At 42.7% G+C, this 24,166-nt stretch overlaps 1 protein-coding gene across 1 annotated transcript; it reads right to left on the bottom strand.

Moving 5' to 3' along the window:
• Nucleotides 1-3,308: 3,308 nt before the first annotated feature.
• Nucleotides 3,309-15,632, bottom strand: LOC117538303 (serine-rich coiled-coil domain-containing protein 2-like; the record flags this gene model as incomplete). The annotated part of the gene is given in 8 exon segments (XM_034203905.1): nt 3,309-3,405; nt 3,543-3,626; nt 4,479-4,548; nt 9,748-9,838; nt 12,255-12,419; nt 13,564-13,781; nt 14,088-14,252; nt 14,509-15,632. Coding segments are annotated over 8 exon segments (1,974 nt in total), but the record flags the coding sequence as incomplete, so codon positions are not given.
• Between the last annotated feature and the right edge of the window lie 8,534 nt (nt 15,633-24,166).

Genomic DNA, 24,166 nt, shown 5'->3' with positions numbered 1-24,166 from the left:
GTGGTTGTAGTTGTTGTAGTCGTGTTGGTGTGTAGTCGTTGGTGTAGTCATGGTGTAGTCATGTTGTAGTCATGGTGTAGTCATAGTGTAGTCGTGTTGTAGTCATGGTGTAGTCATGTTGTAGTCATGGTGTAGTCATAGTGTAGTCGTGTTGTAGTCATGGTGTAGTCGTGTTGTAGTCATGGTGTAGTCGTGTGGTAGTCATGTTGTAGTCATAGTGTAGTCGTGGTGTAGTCGTGGTGTAGTCATGGTGTAGTCGTGTTGTAGTCGTGGTGTAGTCGTGGTGTAGTCGTGTTGTAGTCATGTTGTAGTCATAGTGTAGTCGTGTTGTAGTCATGGTGTAGTCGTGTTGTAGTCATGTTGTAGTCATGGTGTAGTCATAGTGTAGTCGTGTTGTAGTCATGGTGTAGTCGTGGTTGTAGTCATGGTGTAGTCGTGGTGTAGTCGTGTTGTAGTCATGGTGTAGTCGTGTGGTAGTCGTGTTGTAGTCGTGGTTGTAGTCGTGGTGTAGTCGTGTTGTAGTCGTGGTGTTGTCGTGGTGTAGTCGTGGTGTAGTCGTGTTGTAGTCATGGTGTAGTCGTGGTGTAGTCGTGGTGTAGTCGTGTTGTAGTCGTGGTGTAGTCGTGTTGTAGTCATGGTGTAGTCGTGTTGTAGTCATGGTGTAGTCGTGTTGTAGTCATGTTGTAGTCATGTGGTGTAGTCATAGTGTAGTCGTGTTGTAGTCATGGTGTAGTCGTGTTGTAGTCATGTTGTAGTCATGGTGTAGTCATAGTGTAGTCGTGGTGTAGTCGTGTTGTAGTCATGGTGTAGTCGTGTGGTAGTCGTGTTGTAGTCGTGTGGTAGTCGTGTTGTAGTCGTGTTGTAGTCATGGTGTAGTCGTGTTGTAGTCATGGTGTAGTCATGTTGTAGTCATGGTGTAGTCATGGTGTAGTCATGGTGTAGTCATGGTGTAGTCGTGTTGTAGCATGTGTAGTCATGTTGTGTCATAGTGTAGTCGTTGTGTATGTGTTAGTATGTGTAGTCGTGTGGTAGTCGTGTTGTAGTCGTGTGGTAGTCGTGTTGTAGTCGTGTTGTAGTCATGGTGTAGTCGTGTTGTAGTCATGGTGTTGTCATGGTGTAGTCGTGTTGTAGTCATGGTGTAGTCGTGTGGTAGTCGTGTTGTAGTCGTGTTGTAGTCATGGTGTAGTCGTGTTGTAGTCATGTTGTAGTCATGGTGTAGTCGTGTGGTAGTCGTGTGGTAGTCGTGTGGTAGTCGTGGTGTAGTCATGTTGTAGTCGTGGTGTAGTCGTGGTGTAGTCATGGTGTAGTCATGGTGTAGTCATGGTGTAGTCATGGTGTAGTCGTGGTGTAGTCGTGTTGTAGTCATGGTGTGTCATGGTGTAGTCATGGTGTAGTCATGGTGTAGTCGTGTTGTAGTCGTGGTGTAGTCGTGGTGTAGTCATGTTGTAGTCATGGTGTAGTCATGGTGTAGTCATGGTGTAGTCATGTTGTAGTCATGGTGTAGTCATGGTGTAGTCGTGTTGTAGTCGTGTTGTAGTCGTGGTGTAGTCATAGTGTAGTCGTGTTGTAGTCATGGTGTAGTCATGTTGTAGTCATGGTGTAGTCATAGTGTAGTCGTGTTGTAGTCGTGGTGTAGTCGTGGTGTAGTCGTGTTGTGTAGTCGTGGTGTAGTCGTGGTGTAGTCGTGGTGTAGTCGTGGTGTAGTCGTGTTGTAGTCGTGGTGTAGTCGTGGTGTAGTCGTGGTGTAGTCGTGGTGTAGTCGTGTTGTAGTCGTGTGTAGTCGTGGTGTAGTCGTGTTGTAGTCATGGTAGTCATGGTGTAGTCATGGTGTAGTCATGTTGTCGTCGTGGTGTAGTCAGTGGTGTAGTGTGGTGTAGTCGTGTTGTAGTCATGGTGTGGTCATGGTGTATGTGTCATGGGTGTTAGTGTGTTGTAGTCATGTTGTAGTCATGGTGTAGTCTGGTTGTAGTCGTGTTGTAGTCATGGTGTAGTCATGGTGTAGTCGTGGTGTAGTCGTGTTGTGGTCATGGTGTAGTCATGTTGTAGTCATGGTGTAGTCGTGTTGTAGTCATGGTGTGGTCATGGTGTAGTCATGGTGTAGTCGTGTTGTAGTCATGTTGTAGTCATGGTGTAGTCATGGTGTGGTCATGGTGTAGTCGTGTTGTAGTCATGGTGTAGTCATGGTGTAGTCGTGTTGTGGTCATGGTGTAGTCCTGTTGTAGTCATGTTGTAGTCATGTTGTAGTCGTGGTGTAGTCGTGGTGTAGTCATGGTGTAGTCATGTTGTAGTCATGGTTGTAGTCATGGTGTAGTCGTGGTGTAGTCGTGTTTGTAGTCGTGGTGTAGTCATGTTGTAGTCATGTTGTAGTCATGGTGTAGTCATGTTGTAGTCATGTTGTAGTCCTGTTGTAGTCATGTTGTAGTCCTGTTGTAGTCATGTTGTAGTCATGGTGTAGTCATGTTGTAGTCATGGTGTAGTCATGGTGTAGTCATGTTGTAGTCATGGTGTAGTCGTGGTGGTTGTAGTCATGTTGTAGTCATGTTGTAGTCATGTTGTAGTCATGTTGTAGTCATGTTGTAGTCCTGTTGTAGTCCTGTTGTAGTCATGTTGTAGTCCTGTTGTAGTCCTGTTGTAGTCATGTTGTAGTCCTGTTGTAGTCATGTTGTAGTCATGTAGTCATGTTGTAGTCATGTTGTTAGTCATGTTGTAGTCATGGTGTAGTCATGGTGTGGTCATGGTGTAGTCGTGGTGTAGTCGTGTTGTAGTCATGTTGTAGTCATGTTGTAGTCATGGTGTAGTCATGGTGTGGTCATGGTGTAGTCGTGTTGTAGTCATGGTGTGGTCATGGTGTAGTCATGGTGTAGTCGTGTTGTGGTCATGGTGTAGTCCTGTTGTAGTCATGGTGTAGTCATGTTGTAGTCATGGTGTAGTCGTGGTGTAGTCGTGGTGTAGTCATGGTGTAGTCATGTTGTAGTCATGGTGTAGTCATGTTGTAGTCATGGTGTAGTCGTGTAGTCGGTTGAGTGTGGTTGTAGTCATGTGGGTAGTCATGTGTCATGTTGTAGTCCTGTTGTAGTCATGTTGTAGTCCTGTTGTAGTCCTGTTGTAGTCATGTTGTAGTCATGTTGTAGTCATGTTGTAGTCATGTTGTAGTCATGTTGTAGTCATGTTGTAGTCCTGTTGTAGTCATGTTGTAGTCATGTTGTAGTCATGTTGTAGTCATGTTGTAGTCATGTTGTAGTCCTGTTGTGGCGGTTGCATCTCTTTCTATTTCACTCGTTGTTGTTTTCTCCTGTAGCTTCACCGACCTGCAGCAGCAACTTCTGCAGGAACTCCAGCTGAGATCTGACCGCTGAGCAGTCTTCAGCCAAGTCCTCCACATCTGGACCCAGATCAACAGGAGGACTGAGGAAGAGGAAATAAAGAAAATTATTATTGAAGCTGGTGAAAACACACGACAGTTGGCTTTAAATAAATACTCATATATGGAACAGTGAGCTGTGGTTTCAGTGCAGATTGATGCTAAATATGTTTTGAGTCACCTTGAGGAAGAAAAGTCCAGGATGAGGTCTCCGTCTGTCCTCTTGTTCCCCGGATCCTCCGTTAGCTTGTAGCTCTCCAGATCACTGCAGGTCAATGGAAGCGTTTGTTAGCATGACTTCTATTAACACTAACAGAAATTAAACATTTAGTTTATTCCTCTCTCTTACTGCACTGTTGCTTCATGAGCTAACATTTATGAAAAGCATACAATTAGAGCTGTGGTGTGTATCTTTGACTTTTATACGATTCTAGGTGCATTTTTATAAATCTTTTACCCATTTCATTTGACCACACAGATACGACCCATATAAATGAACAATAAGGAATGTGTCAGGATGGGCCAGGAGACTAACAATAACAAAATGAATTGCTTACAATAATTAGAGAACAAAATACAACAAGAAGCACAAAACAGGCGGAGAAGACAACCAATTATTAGACAACAATGACTACAAACGTATATAACAATTGTTTTGATTGATGGTATACTACCATAGAGTGCCGCAGTGACGCGTCCTACAAACCCGGAAGTAAGTTAGCATGTTACCACTTCCGGTTCCCTCGACCAAAAAAGCAATGCAATTTCTCCATAGGATTTTGGAAAATAGCTCGAAGACATGTGGAGATTATCCGAAATGAACAAAAACGTGATCCGTCTCTTAAATGTGTCTCAACCACAGACCTGATTTCCAGCTATTTTCCTAAATCCTATGGAGGAAACTGCATTTGCTTTTTTGTTGAGGGAACCGGAAGGAGTTTACTTCAGGGTTTTAGGATGCGTCACTGTGGCACTCTATGTCCCTTAAACACAGTCCAGGCAATCTCTGGAAGGCATTATAGTATTTGTGAGCTCTGTTGTTACTTCTCTAAATTCAAATCAGCTGGATTTCATCTAAAGGAACCCAGAATAAAGATAAATAAGTGTGTTTTCTGACCTTTCGTTGTCGTTCCCCCAGCAGAGCTGCCTCATCCTCCACTGAGCCATGTGGGCCAACCCCTCTCCGTCTGCACACAGAGACACACATCACACACTCCTTATTTACAGTAAAGATATATATAATTAACACAATAAACGTGATCACAATAAAAGGCTGACATTGTGGATTTCACTGTAATTAGCACTGTGTATTTAAATCCTTTTAAGGCAAGGCAAGTTTATTTATATAGCACTTTTCAACACAAGGCAATTCAAAGTGCTTTTCAAAAAATGAAAGACATTAAGAAAAAGGCATTTAAAATCAGTCATTAAAAAGAAAAGATAATAAAATAAACATTAAAAGAAAAAATACATGGAAAAGTTACAGTGCAGTTTAAGATGTGAATAGTTCAATTAAAAGCAGCGACAAAAAGAAAAGTCTTCTTGCTGGATTTAAAAGTAGTCAGAGTTGCAGCGGACCTGCAGGTTTCTGGGAGTTTGTTCCAGATATTTGGAGCATAATAACTGAACGCTGCTTCTCCATGTTTAGTTCTGACTCTGGGGACAGAAAGCTGACCAGTCCCTGAAGACCTGAGAGATCTGGATGGTTCATCATTTAGCAGAAGGTCAGAAATGTATTTTGGGCCTAAACCATTCAGTGCTTTATAAACCAGCAGCAGTATTTAGAAATCTATTCTTTGACACACAGGAAGCCAGTGTAAAGACTTCAGAACAGGAGTGATCCACTTTCTTAGTGTTAGTGAGGACTCGAGCAGCGGCGTTCTGAATCAGCTGCAGCTTCCTAATAGATTTTTTAGTGAGACCTGTGAAGACACCATTGCAGTAGTCGAGTCTACTGAAGATAAAAGCATGGACAAGTTTTACCAGATCCTGCTGTGACATTAGTCTTTTAATCCTAGATATGTTCTTTAGGTGATAGTAGGCTGATTTAGTAACTGTTTTAATGTGACTGTTGAAACTCAGGTCAGAGTCCATGACTACACCTAGATTTCTGGCTTTATCTGTTGTTTTGAACATTGCAGACTGAAGCTCAGCGCTAACTTTTATACGTTCTGACTTGGCTCCAAAAACCATTACCTCAGTTTTATCTTTGTTTAATTGGAGAAAGTTCTGACACATCCAGTCAATGATTTGTTCAATGCACTTACTCAGTGTTTGAATTGGAGCATAGTCTCCTGGTGAAATTGTTACGTAAATGTGTGTGTCATCTGCATAGCTATGGTAACTTATTTTGTTGTTCTTCATTATCTGAGCCAGTGGTAGCATGTAGATGTTAAAGAGAAGAGGCCCCAAGATGGAGCCTTGAGGAACCCCACATGTCATATTTGTCAACTCAGATGTGTATTTACCTATAGAAACAAAGTTGTTTCTGTCCTTTAAGTAGGATTCAAATCAATCCAGAACTGTTTCCGAAAGTCCCACCCAGTTTTCCAGTCGGTCTAGTAATATGCTGTGGTCAACAGTGTCAAATGCAGCACTGAGATCTAATAATACTAACACTGAAGTTCTGCCACTGTCTGTGTTTAAGTGGATGTCATTAAAGACCTTTACAAGAGCAGTCTCAGTGCTGTGGTTTGGACGAAAGCCTGACTGGAACACATCAAAACAGTTATTTAAATGCAAGAAATTACTCAACTGTTGAAAACAACTTTTTCAATGATTTTACCTAGAAATGGGAGGTTTGATATGGGCCTGTAATTGTTCATTACTGAAGCATCTAGATTATTCTTTTGTAAGAGCGGTTTAATGACTGCAGTTTTCAGGGCCTGTGGAAAAATACCTGAGTGAAGAGACTTGTTTACTATATGAAGTAGATCTGAGGCCATGCAACGAAAAACATCTTTGAAAAATCCTGTTGGAATAATATCAAGGCAGCAGGAGGAGGATTTCAGAAGTTGAATAATGTCCTCTAGGTTTTTATCATCTGATGGAATTGTGTCATGATGTCTGAATTGATGTTAAGTGGACACAGAGACCAACACATTTTGCTGTTCCTGATGCAGAGGCACTGACTGCTTGTCTGATTTTCTGAATTTGTCAGTGAAGAAGGCAAAAATCATTGCACGCCCTGGTGGATAGAAATTCAGAGGCTACTGACACTGGGAGGTTAGTTAGTCTGTCGACGGTAGCAAACAAGGCACGTGCAGTATCCTAATAGAACATAATGCAGAAGGTGTCCTGCTATCACTTTCTAGCATGTGATAATCAGATTATAGATTAAAAACTGAAGCTAAACTGTGACTGTGAACTAAACGATAGCTAATCTGAATTTAACTGGTAGCTAAACTATAGTTTTATATCTGTTAAAATAAACTGTGAGCTAATCTAAACTACCTTTCTTAGCTACTAACTATTAACAAGAAACATATTTTAATGATAAACTAAACAGTTAGCTAACCTGAAAGCAGCTAAACTAAATGGTTAACTAATATAAACCACATTATCTCAGACGATGAACTCAACAGTTCATGATAAACTAACCGTTTGAAATGCTAACTGTTAGCTAAACTAAAATGAACTAGTTCACTGCTAAAGTGAACTGTTATCTAACCTGACTGAGACTATTTCAGCTAACTGATATATATTTACACACTCTTTAAGCTCATAACCAGTTTAGCTAACCTTAAACAACTCTCTATTGTAGCAGCTAAATATAACTGCTAGCTAACAAAACCAAGTCATCCAGCAGCTTGACTCAAATGTTTTCTAAGCTAAACAACGGCTAAGCTAAACTGTTAGCATGTTAACCAATTCGAATTGTTTAAGATGCTAAATATCTGTTAGCTAACAAACTGTTTCAACTGCTGTTTAACTGCTTAGCTGATGCTTTATTTGTTTGTGTTTACATGTTAGCTTAGCTGCCTGAAGATTGGTATTTCAAATAAAACGAACTTTTCTAACATCTAAACTGAAACAAGTTTTAGCTGCTAGCTAAACTGTGAGCTAACCTGAAACTACTTTTTAAAGCTAACAAACTGAACAGTTAGTACATCTCAAACAGACAAACAAACTATTCAAGCTACTTAACTGACATTAAAATAACCTGGGTTACATTGTTTTAGCAGCTAAATATAACTGCTAGTTAACAAAACCAAGTCATTCTGCTGCTTAACTTAAATGTTTTCGAAGCTAAACGGCTAAGCTAAACTGTTAGCTTACCTGAATCGAATTGTTTAAGATGCTAAATATCTGTTAGCTTACAAGCCTGGAGATTTGAAATAAAACAAACTGTTTAACGGCTGGCTAACTGCTTATCAATAGTTTAGCTGCCTGGAGATTATTTAAACTAAAAACAAATGTTTTTTTACAACTAAACTGTTTTAGCTGCTAAACAAATTGTTAATTTACCTGAAATAAAGTGCTGCATTGATCTGTTGGATAACATGAACTGAAATGTTTAAGCTTGTTAGATTCTAAACTGTTACTTAAATTGACCTGTTTTAGTTTCTAAATTGAACCCAAATAAAAAAAAACAATTTTAGCTGCTAATTTGAGAATATATTGCTCTGTCTGCTTTGGGTTATTTGCCTAATTTCACATTTACAGTGGGGCAAAAAAGTATTTAGTTAGCTATCAATTGTGCAAGTTCTCCCACTTAAAAAGATGAGAGGCCTGTAATGTTCAGCCTAGGTACACTTCAACTATGAGAGACAGAATGGGGGGAAAGAATCCAGGAAATCACATTGTAGGATTTTTAATGAATTAATTGGTAAATTCCTCGGTAAAATAAGTATTTGGTCACCTACAAACAAACAAGATTTCTGGCTCTCACAGACCTGTAACTTCTTCTTTAAGACCCTCCTCTGTCCTCCACTCGTTAACTGTATTAATGGCACCTGTTTGAACTCGTTATCAGTATAAAAGACACCTGTCCACAACCTCAAACAGTCACACTCCAAACTCCACTATGGCGAGACCAAAGAGCTGTCAAAGAGCTGTCAAAGGACACCAGAAACAAAATTGTAGACCTGCACCAGGCTGGGAAGACTGCATCTGCAATAGGCAAGCAGCTTGGTGTGAAGAAATCAACTGTGGGAGCAATTATTAGAAAATGGAAGACATACAAGACCACTGATAATCTCCCTCGATCTGGGGCTCCACGCAAGATCTCACCCCGTGGGGTCAGAATGATCACAAGAACGGTGAGCAAAAATCCCAGAACCACACGGGGGGACCGAGTCAATGACCTGCAGAGAGCTGGGACCAAAGTAACAAAGGCTACCATCAGTAACACACTACGCCGCCAGGGACTCAAATCCTGCAGTGCCAGACGTGTCCCCCTGCTTAAGCCAGTACATGTCCAGGCCCGTCTGAAGTTTGCTAGAGAGCATTTAGATGATCCAGAAGAGGATTGGGAGAATGTCATATGGTCAGATGAAACCAAAATAGAACTTTTGGTAAAAACTCAACTAGACGTGTTTGGAGGAGAAAGAATGCTGAGTTGCATCCAAAGAACACCTACTTTGAAACATGGGGGTGGAAACATCATGCTTTGGGGCTGTGTTTCTGCAAAGGGACCAGGACCACTGATCCGTGTAAAGGAAAGAATGAATGGGGCCATGTATCGTGAGATTTTGAGTGACAACCTCCTCCCATCAGCAAGGGCATTGAAGATGAAACGTGGCTGGGTCTTTCAGCATGACAATGATCCCAAACACACCGCCCAGGCAATGAAGGAGTGGCTTCGTAAGGAGCATTTCAAGGTCCTGGAGTGGCCTAGCCAGTCTCCAGATCTCAACCCCATAGAAAATCTTTGGAGGGAGTTGAAAGTCCGTGTTGCCCTGCGACAGCCCCAAAACATCACTGCTCTAGAGGAGATCTGCATGGAGGAATGGGCCAAAATACCAGCAACAGTGTGTGAACACCTTGTGAAGACTTACAGAAAACGTTTGACCTCTGTCATTGCCAACAAAGGGTATATAACAAAGTATTGAGATGAACTTTTGTTATTGATCAAATACTTATTTTCCACCATAATTTGCAAATAAATTCTTTAAAAATCAGACAATGTGATTTTCTGGATTGTTTTCTCTCATTCTGTCTCTCATAGTTGAGGTGTAGCTAGGATGAAAATTACAGGCCTCTCTCATCTTTTTAAGTGGGAGAACTTGCACAATTGGTGGCTGACTAAATACTTTTTTGCCCCACTGTATACAACATAAAGCAGATTCTGGTGGATTGTATCGTACATCACAGCTCTTAAATATTATTTTTGGGGATCCATACAGTAATTGTACTTTATGTGACTTTATTAGATCTAAATGTACCGCTGCGCAGGGAGTCATCCTCCGGCAGATCTTCATCCAACATGAGGTCGTCATCGTCCAGATCACAAGATTCAAGGTTTTCCAAAACGTCCTGAAATAAAGAAAAATAGAGACTTTTATTTACAGTGCTTTATTTATAAATGTGCTGTTCCCCTAGAAGACACCAGAGGGCGCCAGAGGATTGAATAATCTGATGCAGAGCTCAGAGGCAAAGGAAGCTTTCATTACTTACCTGTGGACAGAAACTTCACCTGATTTCTGAGTTTGGAAAATAACTGTTGGAACAAAATACTGAGCATGGACCCACAGCATTTTTAATTGTTCTTACTTTTTTTACTGCCTGTTGTTATCCTGACTTGTGCATTTTTTTTTAAATAATTATATTAATTATTCAAAGAAATACTGTTTTCTCCTGTTTTTTTATGTATTTTAAATATGTTATATTATTTAAAACATTTGCATTTAATTTTCTTCAAAATACTTGGCTTCATCCATTTTATTTAGCTTTTTTATTCATTTTCTATATAGATTTCGACATGTTTTCAGGAGAGAGAGGTTTTTTTTCAAGTTTTTTTAACCAAAATAAAGGTGGTTGTAACATCAGACATGTGAGACTGAGTTGATTTAATGTTAAATCAAACAGTTTTCAGCAGCAGCAGCTTCTAGAAGTGTTACCCTCGAGTTCAGACTGGGTTCAAAATGTGCAGCTCGTGTAAACGCTGACATTTAGAGCCTGTTTCTGCCTGTTCCAGGATCAGTGAGTTCTCTGCACGATGTGTTTGTCACCGACACAAGATGACCCAATCTGGAGACAAAACTGGACTAAAGTAGGACGGAGGCGTCAGGAACATTAAACTCTGCCTCCTGTTTTCAGCACAACAACAACAACAACAACAACACTCACAAAGGAATCAGCTGCTCACATGGTGACAGCCGATCAATGCTCAATGGATAATTAGGAACAAGTCAAATGATCTTGTTTGTATATTTGTATTCAATGCTGGATCCACCTCATCATTTTATTCCCACCACAGCACCGAGACTGCCCTGATCAAAATCACCAATGATCTGCTCATCGCAGCTGACTCAGGCTCCATCACTACACTAATTCTCCTTGACCTCTCTACAGCCTTTGACACCATCTCCCATAATATCCTCCTCACCCGCCTGTCTGAACTCCTTGGCCTCACTGACTCCGCCCTCTCCTTCTTCCACTCATACCTCTCGGACCGGACACAGTTTGTCACACACGCTGGCTGCAGCTCCCCCTGTGCTTCTGTCAACCATAGAGTCCCCCAAGGCTCGGTGCTCGGTCCCCTTCTATTCACAATATACATCCTTCCGATTGGTGATATCATCCGCAGCCATGGTCTCTGTTTCCACTCCTATGCCGACGACACCCAACTGTACATCAGCACAAAACCTTCTGCCCATCTCCCCCCTCAGTCACTAATCAACTGCCTCCACGAAATTAAAACCTGGATGACCACCAATCTACTCAAACTAAACAGTGATAAAACTGAGCTCATGGTTGTGGCCCCCAAGGCACTGCTCGGGAAGGTTGGAGATCTGCTCCTCAACATCGACAGTTCCATCATCTCCCCATCCCCTCAGGTCCGCAACCTTGGTGTTGTCTTGGATTCAACCCTCTCATTTCAAAACCACATCAAATCCGTTTCAAAATCAGCCTTCTTCCACCTCAGAAATATTTCAAGACTCCGGCCAGCACAAGCTGATACGTTGTTTCATTACCTCACACCTGGACTATTGTAACGGACTCCTGTCCGGGGTTCCCAGCAAAACCCTGAACAGGCTCCAGTACATACAGAACTCAGCTGCCAGGGTTCTCACACGCACCAAGCCCTGGGAGCACATCACCCCCACTCTATTCAACCTCCACTGGCTCCCGGTCAAGTCCCCGCATCACCTACAAACTCCTCCTCCTCACCTCCAAGCCCCCCCGTGCCCTCTCCCCTCAGTCCCTCACAGATTACCTCCACCCCCCGTCCCGCACCCTTCGATCCTCAGACTCAGGCCTGCTCTCCATTCCCCATTCACGCCTCTGCACCTTCGGGGACCGTGCCTTCAGTGTCGCTGCCCCCACCCTCTGGAACTCCCTCCCTGCAGAAATCCAGAACGCCCCTTCTCTCAACATTTTCAAATCAACCCTTAAAACTCATCTGTTCAACATCGCCTTCCAACAATAACTCACTCTCTCTTCCCCCCCCCCACTTACACTTCCATTTCTGCCCCCTGTTTTATGTTTATGTTTTTTATGTCTTGTCCTTGTATGTTTCTTTGTAAAACGACCTTGAGGTTATGAAAGGCGCTATATAAATTCAAGTTATTATTATTATTCTCATAAATCATCAGTAATTTGTGAGATTAAAATCCCAGAGTCAACGTTTCAGGTTGTTTTCTAGTTTATCTATGTGTGACAAGACAAATAAAACCCTCAAATGGTTCAAATATGTTTGAGCTAATTTAGCTTTTTCCTTCACACTCACGATGCTGTTGAGGTCGGAGTCGAAGCTCCCGATGTGCAGGTTGTTGCTGTTGGAGTGGATGGAGACGTTTCCCCCCCCCAGGGGCTCCAGACCCTCCTCGTCCCACAGGTAGGTCCCCCCCGACCCACAGCTGTCCGAGGGTGAGAGGTCCAGAGAGGAGCCGCCCTAAAGAGAGGGGAGAGGCTTTTATTCTGAAGGAATCCACTCATCATCCATACAGGAGATACACACAGAGAGGCTTTTATTCTGAAGGAATCCACTCATCATCCATACAGGAGATACACACAGAGAGGCTTTTATTCTGAAGGATTCCACTCATCATCCATACAGGAGATACACACAGAGAGGCTTTTATTCTGAAGGATTCCACTCATCATCCATACAGGAGATACACACAGAGAGGCTTTTATTCTGAAGGAATCCACTCATCATCAGGAGATACACACAGAGAGGCTTTTATTCTGAAGGATTCCACTCATCATCCATACAGGAGATACACACAGAGAGGCTTTTATTCTGAAGGATTCCACTCATCATCCATACAGGAGATACACACAGGGAGGCCTTTATTTTGTAGTAGTTTGTTTATAAACCTGTCGTTTACAGGAGATACACAGAGAAAGGCTTTTATTCTGAAAGGTTACACTCATACACAGAGAAAGGCTTTTATTTTTGTAGCATTCTGTATATCAGTGTATTCTGAAGCAGATACATCCATGGAGGATTTTATTCTGAAGGATCACACTCATAATCCATACAGGAGATACACACAGAGAGGCTTTTATTCTGAAGGATCACACTCATAATCCATACAGGAGATACACACAGAGAGGCTTTTATTCTGAAGGATCACACTCATAATCCATACAGGAGATACACACAGAGAGGCTTTTATTCTGAAGGATCACACTCATAATCCATACAGGAGATACACACAGAGAGGCTTTTATTCTGAAGGATCACACTCATAATCCATACAGGAGATACACACAGAGATAGATGTGTCACAGTTTCTGAGGGTGGGGCTAAACTGAGTCATTGCATATTTATAATATTTGTGAAGTTACATCATACCAGCACGACTCTTATCTTCTACTTAAACTCACCTGTCTGCCATCAATATATATTATTGTATTCTAGTCCCTCTGCCAACAGGGTTTAGATTTGGTTTGTTTGTCAGCAGGAGGAAGGTAAAACTCGGCCAAAGAGGAATTCATTACGTTATTTAAGTATTTTCTCGTAGATGTACGGCTAAAATCTCTGAAAATGTTCACTTTCTTTCTCTCAAATTAATTTAAAGTGCCGGTACCTGCTCGTGGTCCTCCTGCTGATTGGACCTCCTGCGGTGAGGGAGTCTGATGAGACGGTTTTCGGCGCACCAGTCCACGCCGTCGTCCAGGAAGCAAAGACCTGCCTTCGAGACGCCGCTGACGGCCATCTTGTCTTCTTCATTGAACCTGGCACACGATTGGTCGAGCCCCGAGTCGTCCTCGTCGTTTTTGGAGGAGAGAAGAAGTATTCCCATCCCTCCGTTTCCCAAAAAACACAACATGAGAAGAGACGGGGAATTAGGGACATTGTGGGGGAAATAAAAAGTAAAATCAGACAAAAACAACTTCTCATTTTAGAGAATATCTGTTTTATCCCATACATAGATGTTTCTTGTTAATGCAGGAAATATGTAAATGTACCCTCATACTCGTCATTTTGACATCAAAGAATTTCAGAAATATGGTACATTTCTGAAAAAACAATAACCCTATAATATAAATGACTTAAATTGCCTTTAAAGTCGCACCAACCCACTCCTAACACATCTCAAAGTGTTCTTACCGAGGTTGTCGAAGTCGTCCATGTATTCCTGACTCGTGTCGTTTCTATCCAGAGACGAGTTGGAGGAGAGGCTCATGTCCTCCAGCGTCTCCCCCAGAATCGACACCTCTCTCTGGGCTACCATCTCTGCCGACAGCCCCCTCTCTGGAGCCTCCGGGGGGCTTTCTACAAAGTGAGGGAAATTAAATATAAGAAAGTAGAAAGATACAGATAAGATGAGGAAAGAGACATATGAGGGTATATTTACATTTCAATATAAAAATATATCAAATTTTTATTTTGAAAATATATAAAGTCTACGGGAATATGTTGATTATTTTTGGAGACTTTTTTGTACGATCATAAGATGACATCAACAATGGAAGAAATTCGTGTTTTGTACGATGTTTACAAACATTATCACGTTAATAACGATTCCCACCTGGGCTGTTCTCTGTAGTCGACGGAGTCTCCACGGAGTTCCTTCTAGCCGTTGGTCCTCGGTTCACTTCCTGTCCGCTCCCATTGGCTGTGGTCACTCTGAGGGGGCGGGACTGCTTGATGAGCGACGGGCGTGACAGCCTATAGCTGATGCCGCTGGGCTTAGAGGCGGGACCAGTGCTGGGGGGCAGGAGGAGGGGCTTCTTTAGGGGCAGGAGTCCAGATTTTGATTGACTTTTGAGTTTCACCAAGACTCCTTTAGGGGGGATTTGAGCGGTGGCCATGTTGGTGGAGGAGTGAGATAAGGGGGAGGAAGGGGAGGGGGAGGGATTCAGGGTGGGGGAGGGTTGTTGGCGGACCTGAGTGAGGCTACGAGAACGGAAACGATCGTTTTCCGTTAGCGGGATCGTAGCTTTTCCCAGGCTGTCGCTGGAGTGAGATCGACTCGCTGGAGGTTTCTTTAATAACGGGGAACCGGAGCGGGAACCGGGACCAGAACCAGGTCCGGTTCCACTGCCGGGACGAGAGAAACCCGGCTGCCTCAGAGAACCGATCCGGGGTCTAGATCCAGATCCAGAAACACCCATTAGCGTAGATTTTGTTCCGTTTAAAACAGTAGATCCAGAAACGCCATACACTGCCGGTTTTATTCCATTTAACGCCGTTTTGGATACACTTTTGGAGACAGGAAGTAAGCGGGGGCTGGATTGCGGCGAAGGTGACGAAGACGAGGGGAATCCGAAGCCCCTTCCCTTTCCAGTAGAAGAAATGGCGGTTTTTCCTTGGAGGTTTAACTGATGATTGTTGTTAATAGCGGATTGAATCCCAGTTGCTCCGCCTTCCTCTTCGTTCTCTTTCCGCCACTTTGTCGGCACTCGGATGAATCCATTCTGCTTCACGGGGGTCGGAGCAGTGTACGACGAGGAGCCGTTGACCCCCGCGGGGCCCGGGTGATGGTAGAACCCGTTGGTGAGGCGGGTGTTGGTGGAGCTAGCCGTGGAAAGCGTGGAGGATTTGGGCTTCGACCCGAATTTGGGCAGCCTAGAGACCATGGTGGGCATGGCGAGGAGAGGGGGGGCGGACATCAGACCGCACCTCCTTCACCGGGGATTTGGAAATGCTAGGAGACGGGAGAGAGAGAGGAAAAAAGTGTTATCAGGTTAGCATACAGAAAAGAGCCGAAACAACACAATGCAAATCAATTGAACCTCCTTTAGCATTAGCCGTTAGCATTAGCCGTTAGCTCTGGCCAAGCAGGACTGCGCTGCCCAACGGATGGTAGCAGCGAACAGCCAACGTTGGCTAGCTCTTCTGCAGATTAACACGGATCTATTTGTTGCTCTGTTCTGAGTTTGTTCATTTATGTTTTTATATAGTTTACCCCCAATTAACTTTAAACTAGGGCTGTCAAGTTAACGCCACTAATTATTTTAACGCGATTAACGCATGTGTATTTTTTCCTCGGCCGCCCCGTAGTTTCAGAGCGCATCGAGTTTAAAATACCATCGACAAGCTGATGCTGACAGCCCCGCTCCTGCCGCCCGCTTGTGGCAGACCACACTTCCACGCTCACCGGCAGCCACCGACTGGCTGTTGGTCCTCCCAACCGCTGTTGGGAGGACCGGGAGGGTGTGTGTATGTGTGGCCCGAGCGAGCGAGAGACCTTACGTGCATTGTTGTTGTTAGCATCTGGTGCTAGCTAGCTGCGCTAACGGATATAAGGAGCTGTTTAAATGAAAACAGAGGAGCGACATTTCGCCACAACTGCGCCGAGCACTTGACTTTATGCAGGAAGCCAGACAGTGGGACATTGTACGAAAAGTCAGCACACTCAGCACGGATAGTGCGCAACATGATTGCAGCGTCCAGGCAGCTCCCGTTCGAGCATATGCCTTGAGTTGCACATAGCTCCAACGCACACACACACACACACACACACACACACACACACACACACACACACACACACACACACACACACACACACACACACACACACACACACACACACACACACACACACACACACACACACACACACACACACACACACACACCATGTGTATTGTATTATTGTATTAGGTTCCAGGTTGTTGTGTTTAATATTCATGAGAATATTTATCATTGTTCAAATGATAATAAACATTAGCATAAAGCACATTTGTCCACTCATATGATACTAAGACTATTAAAAACTTGAAAAATATTCCTCTAAGGTACATTTAGAACAGATAAAAAATGTGCGATTAATTTGCGATCAATCGCGATTAACTATTTTAATCGACTGACAGCCCTACTTTAAACACGTTTTCTTCAAGAATTCAAGATAATATCTGGGGGGCATTTATTTAAGTGTGAAGTTCAACAAGTGTTTGCAATTATCTTCACGTGTAATCTGTAGGAAATGCTGTTGAGAAATGTATGACACACACACACACACACACACACACACACACACACACACACACACACAAGCCTCTGTAATAAATAATTAACAGCGCTGACTCAGTGGAAAAATCACACGTGGCATCTCAACTGATCTGCAGCCTCCAGGCATGTGTGTGCAGAGGACACACACACGCAGAGGACACACACACACACACACACACACACACACACACACACACACACACACCCTGAGGCAGTGTAAAGGAGGCCTGCCTGTGTTCAACTGAAACACACACACACACCCTGAGGCGGTGTAAAGGAGGCCTGCTTGTGTTCAACTGAAACACACACACACACACACACACACACACACCCTGAGGCGGTGTAAAGGAGGCCTGCCTGTGTTCAACTGAAACACACACACCCTGAGGCGGTGTAAAGGAGGCCTGCCTGTTCCAGCTCTACAGGGATGGGAGTGTGTTTTAATTTCATGTAATTGTTACTTTGCAGAGTCAGCTGTTTGCAGCGACACGTCAGAGACACATTCTGTGAGGAGTTCCTTCAGGCGCTTTGCTAATAGAAGTTCAAAATGATTTTCTAAATGCACCGTTTCTCAGTAATGAGTTGTGGAAAGTGTTCACTGTTATCGGATGATGAATATATATATATATATATTTATAATGAATCTGAATGTGCCTTCTTTAAAGCCCGCGTCACACTGTCCCGAAATGGACAGCAGATGGATAAACGATAAAGGAAACGTTCAAATTCGGCTGTGATCGTAGCAACATCGGGCCATTCGTGAGGCATCTTAAGCCGTCGTATGACCGCCGGTGGAGTTTCTCAGGCTCCGGCAGCAACTTCGTGAGCGGTGGCAAAATGTTTGGCATGCCAACAAATTGCAGAAAGACCTTGAGAAGGTTCATTTTCGTGTTGAATTTGTGTGTCCATGTTGCCCTCCGTGAGGCCAGCGTGAGGGCAACCTGTCAAATCGTGTCATCTTCGTCTTTACTTCGTGTGATCATCGGTGCCATCGGGCATTTTCCGCCTCACGAAGACAATACGAAGGAAACAAGAAGCTGCCCGATTGTCTTAGGAAGGAACACGTGAAGCCCTCGCGATGAAGTTTGTTTCTAGAAAGAGATAGATTGATCTGATCTTGTTTATAAGATATATCAATTCTGACGAGAACATAGAGAACACAACGGTAACGTACGACGTAAACAACAACCTGACGTAAACAACAACCTGACGTAAACAACAACCTGACGTAAACAACAACCTGACGTAAACAACAACCTGACGTAACCAACAACCTGACGTAAACAACAACCTGACGTAAACAACAACCTGACGTAAACAACAACCTGACGTAAACAACAACCTGACGAAAACAACAACCTGTCGTAAACAACAACCTGACGTAAACAACAACCTGACGTCAACAACAACCTGACGTAAACAACAACCTGACGTAAACAACAACCTGACGTAAACAACAACCTGACGAAAACAACAATCTGACGTAAACAACAACCTGACGTAAACAACAACATGTCGTAAACAACAACCTGACGAAAACAACAACCTGACGTAAACAACAACCTGACGTAAACAACAACCTGACGTAAACAACAACATGACGTAAACAACAACCTGACGTAAACAACAACATGACGTAAACAACCTGACGTAAACAACAACCTGACGTAAACAACAACCTGACGTAAACAACAACCTGACGAAAACAACAACCTGACGTAAACAACAACCTGACGAAAACAACAACCTGACGTAAACAACAACATGTCGTAAACAACAACCTGACGAAAACAACAACCTGACGTAAACAACAACATGACGAAAACAACAACCTGACGAAAACAACAACCTGACGTAAACAACAACTTGACGTAAACAACAACATGTCGTAAACAACAACCTGACGTAAACAACAACCTGTCGTAAACAACAACCTGATGTAAACAACAACCTGACGTCAACAACAACCTGACGTAAACAACAACCTGACGTCAACAACAACCTGACGTAAACAACAACCTGACGAAAACAACAACCTGACGTAAACAACAACATTACGTAAACAACAACATAACGTAAACAACAACCTGACGTAAACAACAACATGACGTAAACAACCTGACGTAAACAACAACCTGACGTAAACAACAACCTGACGAAAACAACAACCTGACGTAAACAACAACCTGACGTAAACAACAACATGTCGTAAACAACAACCTGACATAAACAACAACATGACGAAAACAACAACCTGACGAAAACAAACCTGACGTCAACAACAACCTGACGTCAACAACAACCTGACGTCAACAACAACCTGACGTAAACAACAACCTGACATCAACAACAACCTGACGAAAACAAACCTGACGTCAACAACAACCTGACGTAAACAACAACCTGACGTAAACAACAACCTGACGTCAAAGCTGTCTCTGCCGTCTGATGCTCGGTTAGTCATCTTGCAATCTACTTTTTTATCTAAATACTTATCACCGCAATAAACCGTATTTAATTTAGTCTTAATGTACATTATGTAATTTCACATTATGTTCTTGTACATATCATATTCTATGTACCTGTATAGAGACTTCTTGCACTATTTTTTATTTGTATGTTATGATATATGCTGCATTGATGGAGGAGCTCAGGTCAGAAGAGTTTCATTTCCATTTCTACTCTGGAGCTGCTGAGCATCTGAGGAGAAAACCTTTGAACCTTCATATTTCTGGAATGATTATACCGTTTTTGAGGAACAGAAATATTGTTTTCTGGCTTCATTCTAACATTTTAAATCTACCCGGCGCAGACTTAATGGTTGCGACTTAATATTTAGAGATAATTTTCAACATTTGTATAATTTTTACATTTAAAAATCTGATTGCACGTTAAAGACAATTTCTTTCACATGGAGATTTTTTTTAAGCATTTTAAATATATTTGACATAAGAGATTGTATTTGTACACACACACACACACACACACACACACACACACGCTGCCCACGATGAAGCAGAACATAAAACAGAAGCAGTGTTTTGTCCGCCCCGGGCCACCGTACATCACGAACCAAACATCACGAACCAAACATCACGAACCAAACATCACGCGCTCCTTCCAAAATTTAAATAATAAATATATTTTAAAAACTGCTGCCGGGTTTTTATGAAAGAAGAAAGGGAAGTGTAACAGCCGGAGAAACTTGTGATGAAACCTTTCTGAAGATCATCTGCACGTCCTGGAGGGTTTCAGAATAAAAGTCCACAGAAACAAAGATGTTTTTTACTGATATGAAGTTTTATAACCTGCTGAGAAACAGGAGCATAAGTTCCTCCTCTTATCTGAAAGAAAAGAGGAGAAATATTCTGGGAAAGATAATAGATTATTATCATTAAAGGGAAAATACCATAGACATACAGTCAAATGGACGTAGTGTCCGTGACGTCACCCATAGGTTTCTGCAGAGTTGTTGAGAAGCCCTTAGTGGGCGGAGTCGGCCATCAAAGTGACCACGCCCTAATTTATGCAAACAATTGAAGACCTAATTTAAAAGGGTCGCGTTATAAAACAATTCACTCCCCAATCCATAGTCATGAAGGTGGAGTCTAACTATATCCAGAATAATTGTGGATATGTAAACATGGGAGTCTATGGAAACTGCTCCTTTCTGCAGCCATCCCCTATCAGCCATTAGATGAACTGCAGTTTGAGGCACTTCTTCTGGGCTTCCCGGTTCTGCCCCAGACTTTGCCGCTTGGAAAATATGGACATTTTATGACAGTAAAAAATCCTTAATTATCAAAATAATTAATAAAACTGAAATCATAAAATTATAAGAAAATCCCCAAAATATAAGAACATTTGAAATAAAAAAAAACACCAATTTAAAAGGAAAAAAAAAACAAGGAGAATTGCAATAATATTTCAAAATAAAACATAAGTTTGCTGTAAATGTTATCCTTTAAGACACGTCGACGAAATGTCAGTATTCTGAGCCCCTACTCTCCCCATAACTGACGGCAACAAAAGCCCGACATTATACAATTAAAATAAAGAAGTAAACACAATAAGTGTGGCTTGATTTTGAGTTAGAAAAAGGTTTATAACGCTGTGAGAATGGGTCTGCGGAGAGCATTTCTCCGCCATCCCAACTCGTCTATAACGTTCAGGGAGCTCAATGCAAGTCAATGGGACTCCCTGATAGTTGGACATTGACGCTAAAGGCCCTGCTGTGATAGTGACGCCAACGGATCCCGACATAACGTCCCTATAGGACGAGTTGGGAGTGAGAATGTGAAGCCTCGAGGTTCTCATTTGTTTCTGCACCGTCTGTCATGAAGTCATAAGTCAAATTCCCCAAATTAATGACGTGTTTTCAAGATTATAAAATAAAGTGAAATGGAAAAAAAAGTAAATCCTTAAAAGAAAAATTAAAAACGTTTTGCAATAATATTTCAAAATAAAACTCGAGTTTGCTGTAAATTATAGAGACGTATGGATTTCTGCACGGTGACTTCCTGTTGTTCGTGCGTTGGATACATCTCCGTCAGGAAGAAGCAGATTCTGAGTTTGGCTTCGAGCCACTGAGTCATTTCAATACATGAATCACAGCAACAGGTGAAAGTCTCCTCGTCTGATTGAAGGATAAGAAAACGCTCCACTGGGATTAAAGAGGACGACAGTGTGTGTGTGTTACCTTGATGAGTGTGTGTGTGTGCGTGTGTGTGTGCTTGATGAGGGTGTGTGTGTGTCCTTGATGAGGGTGTGTGTGTGTGTGTGCTTGATGAGGGTATGTGTGTGTGTGTGTGTGTGTGTGTGTGTGTGTGTGTGTGTGCTTGATGAGGGTGTGTGTGTGTGTGTGTGCTTGATGAGGGTGTGTGTGTGTGTGTGTGTGTGTGTCCTTGATGAGGGTGTGTGTGTGTGTGTGTGTGTGCTTGATGAGGGTGTGTGTGTGTGTGTGTGTCCTTGATGAGGGTGTGTGTGTGTGTGTGCTTGATGAGGGTGTGTGTGTGCTTGATGAGGGTGTGTGTGTGTGTGTGTGTGTGTGTCCTTGATGAGGGTGTGTGTGTGTGTGTGTCTGTGTGTGTGTGTGTCCTTGATGAGGGTGTGTGTGTGCTTGATGAGGGTGTGTGTGTGTGTGTGTGTGTGTGTCCTTGATGAGGGTGTGTGTGTGTGTGTGTGTGTGTCCTTGATGAGGGTGTGTGTGTGTGTGTGTGTGTGTGTGTGTGTGTCCTTGATGAGGGTGTGTGTGTGCTTGATGAGGGTGTGTGTGTGTGTGTGTGTGTGTGTGTGTGTGTGTGTGTGTGTGTCAGGGAAAGCTGAAAATAATTAATAAAAAGCTGTCTTCTTGTTAGTTTTTGTTCATTTCTATATTGCATTAAAGTGGACCTATCATGCTATATTTGAAACATATTGTAGTTTCATACAAAACATGTCTGAAGTGTTTTGTATGAAACACCAAACAGATCACCCGTTGCACGCCTCATACTGCTCAAACCCCTCTATTGAAGCCCTGTTTGAGAAATCGGATCTTGGGTGAGAAAAGAGGAGGCGGAGCTAATGCCTGATCAGAATTCTACCGGAGATAAATTCTGCTGTGATAAAACGCCATCCTGTTCTAAACCACATCAAGGATTATCTCTGAAACAGTATGGAGCTCAAATGCTTTCTCTCTTGCGGGTTTATCACAAGGTGAGTCCTTTTTTATATGTATATGTGCTTTACAGTACAGGTTAGCTCTAGGGTTGCAAAATTCCAGGAATTTTCAAAGATGGAAACTTTCCACGGGAATTAACGGGAATAAACTGGGAATTTTCTAAATGGAAGGTTGGCTCTTCAAAGGGAACTTAAATATAGTTGGGGAAAGTATATTTTAGCATAATCTTGACTGCAACAAACAGATGCCATTCAAGTACACTTGAATATCCATGCCATAGCACACTGCTTACTGCATGGCTATTGAGACCACACCCCCACAGGCACGGTGCATTCCTCCATCACATGCTCACATGATGTCGAGAAGACTGGATCACACTTTTGAGCCCAAAGCACAAGACAAATGAAGCCACATCTTTTCATTTCACATGTTGAATGGGACTTTGTGGGGATTTTTGGATGGGGGTGCATTTTTGTTCATTTTTTAATGAGTGGGGTTGGGGGGGTTGAATAATATTTAACTCAACATTCCTGTTTTCGTTCTTCAATTAAACAAATAATTGTTCAATAAAATAATTAAAACTTGTTCTGTTCTACTTAAAAAAAATTGAAATCTGTTGAAATGTCATGTTTTTTGTTTAATTTTGCATCGAATATTTCCTAAATTCCCCAGCTTAACTTCCCATGGAAACGTTCAACCCCTTTGCGACCCTAGCTCTGAGTGTTAGCGATGCTAATGTAAACAAAGACGAGATTACGTCCAAAACACGTCAGGCATTGTTTCTGATGGCAACTCTCTGTGGGTCCACTGCCGTCAGCTCGGATGGAATCTGTATCCGCTCGTTGTTCCCCTGTTTTTAAAAGATTTGGGTACGGAGGAAAAGAGAGAGGGTTTTATTTTCTGACGCTGCGTGAGTTCCCCGACGCACCGGGGACACATGGTGATGTAGAGAAGACATCACAAAGTGCATTGTGCCCGATAGGAGACCTTTAACTGGTGTGAAGATCCTGAGAGAGACTTTGATCTGGACCTTCCTCTCTGATGAAATCCTCATCTCGGGAAGTCTGAAAACTCATCTGTTTAAAACACCTTTCCACCCTCAGTAACTCCCCCCCCGCCCTCACCTCCACCCCCACCCTCACCCCCGCCCTCACACACGACGCCACACATCGCTGAGTGTCTTCCTCACACATTCACAAAGTCTCCCACTCCAACCCTGATTCAGATCAACTGAATCTGAGCTGACGTCACCTGACCTTCACTCTGAGTTTCTGCTGATGCACACAGATCGTACAGATGATGAAGACCATGATGAAGAGGAGCCTCAGATCTCTTTCCCTGATGAAGAGTTACTGGGAGCTTCCGTCTGCAGCGGGACAGGATTTCAATCTGCATTATGTTTCATCTCATTCCAGATGACCTGCATTGTACTTGCACCATTATGTCTGTTGCACTAATGAACTGCACTCTTATGTTTGTGTCGCGCATTTTGCATCGTTGGAGGACCTGCGACAGATCTTACTTTGTTTTCAATTTCTATTCTGGTAGAAAGAACTCCAGAAAACACCCG

Source organism: Gymnodraco acuticeps, unplaced genomic scaffold (assembly GCF_902827175.1).
Source record: "Gymnodraco acuticeps unplaced genomic scaffold, fGymAcu1.1, whole genome shotgun sequence".
Lineage (NCBI taxonomy): Eukaryota > Metazoa > Chordata > Actinopteri > Perciformes > Bathydraconidae > Gymnodraco > Gymnodraco acuticeps.
Note: the sequence above shows the minus strand (reverse complement) of the source record. Positions and strands in the feature narration are given on the sequence as shown.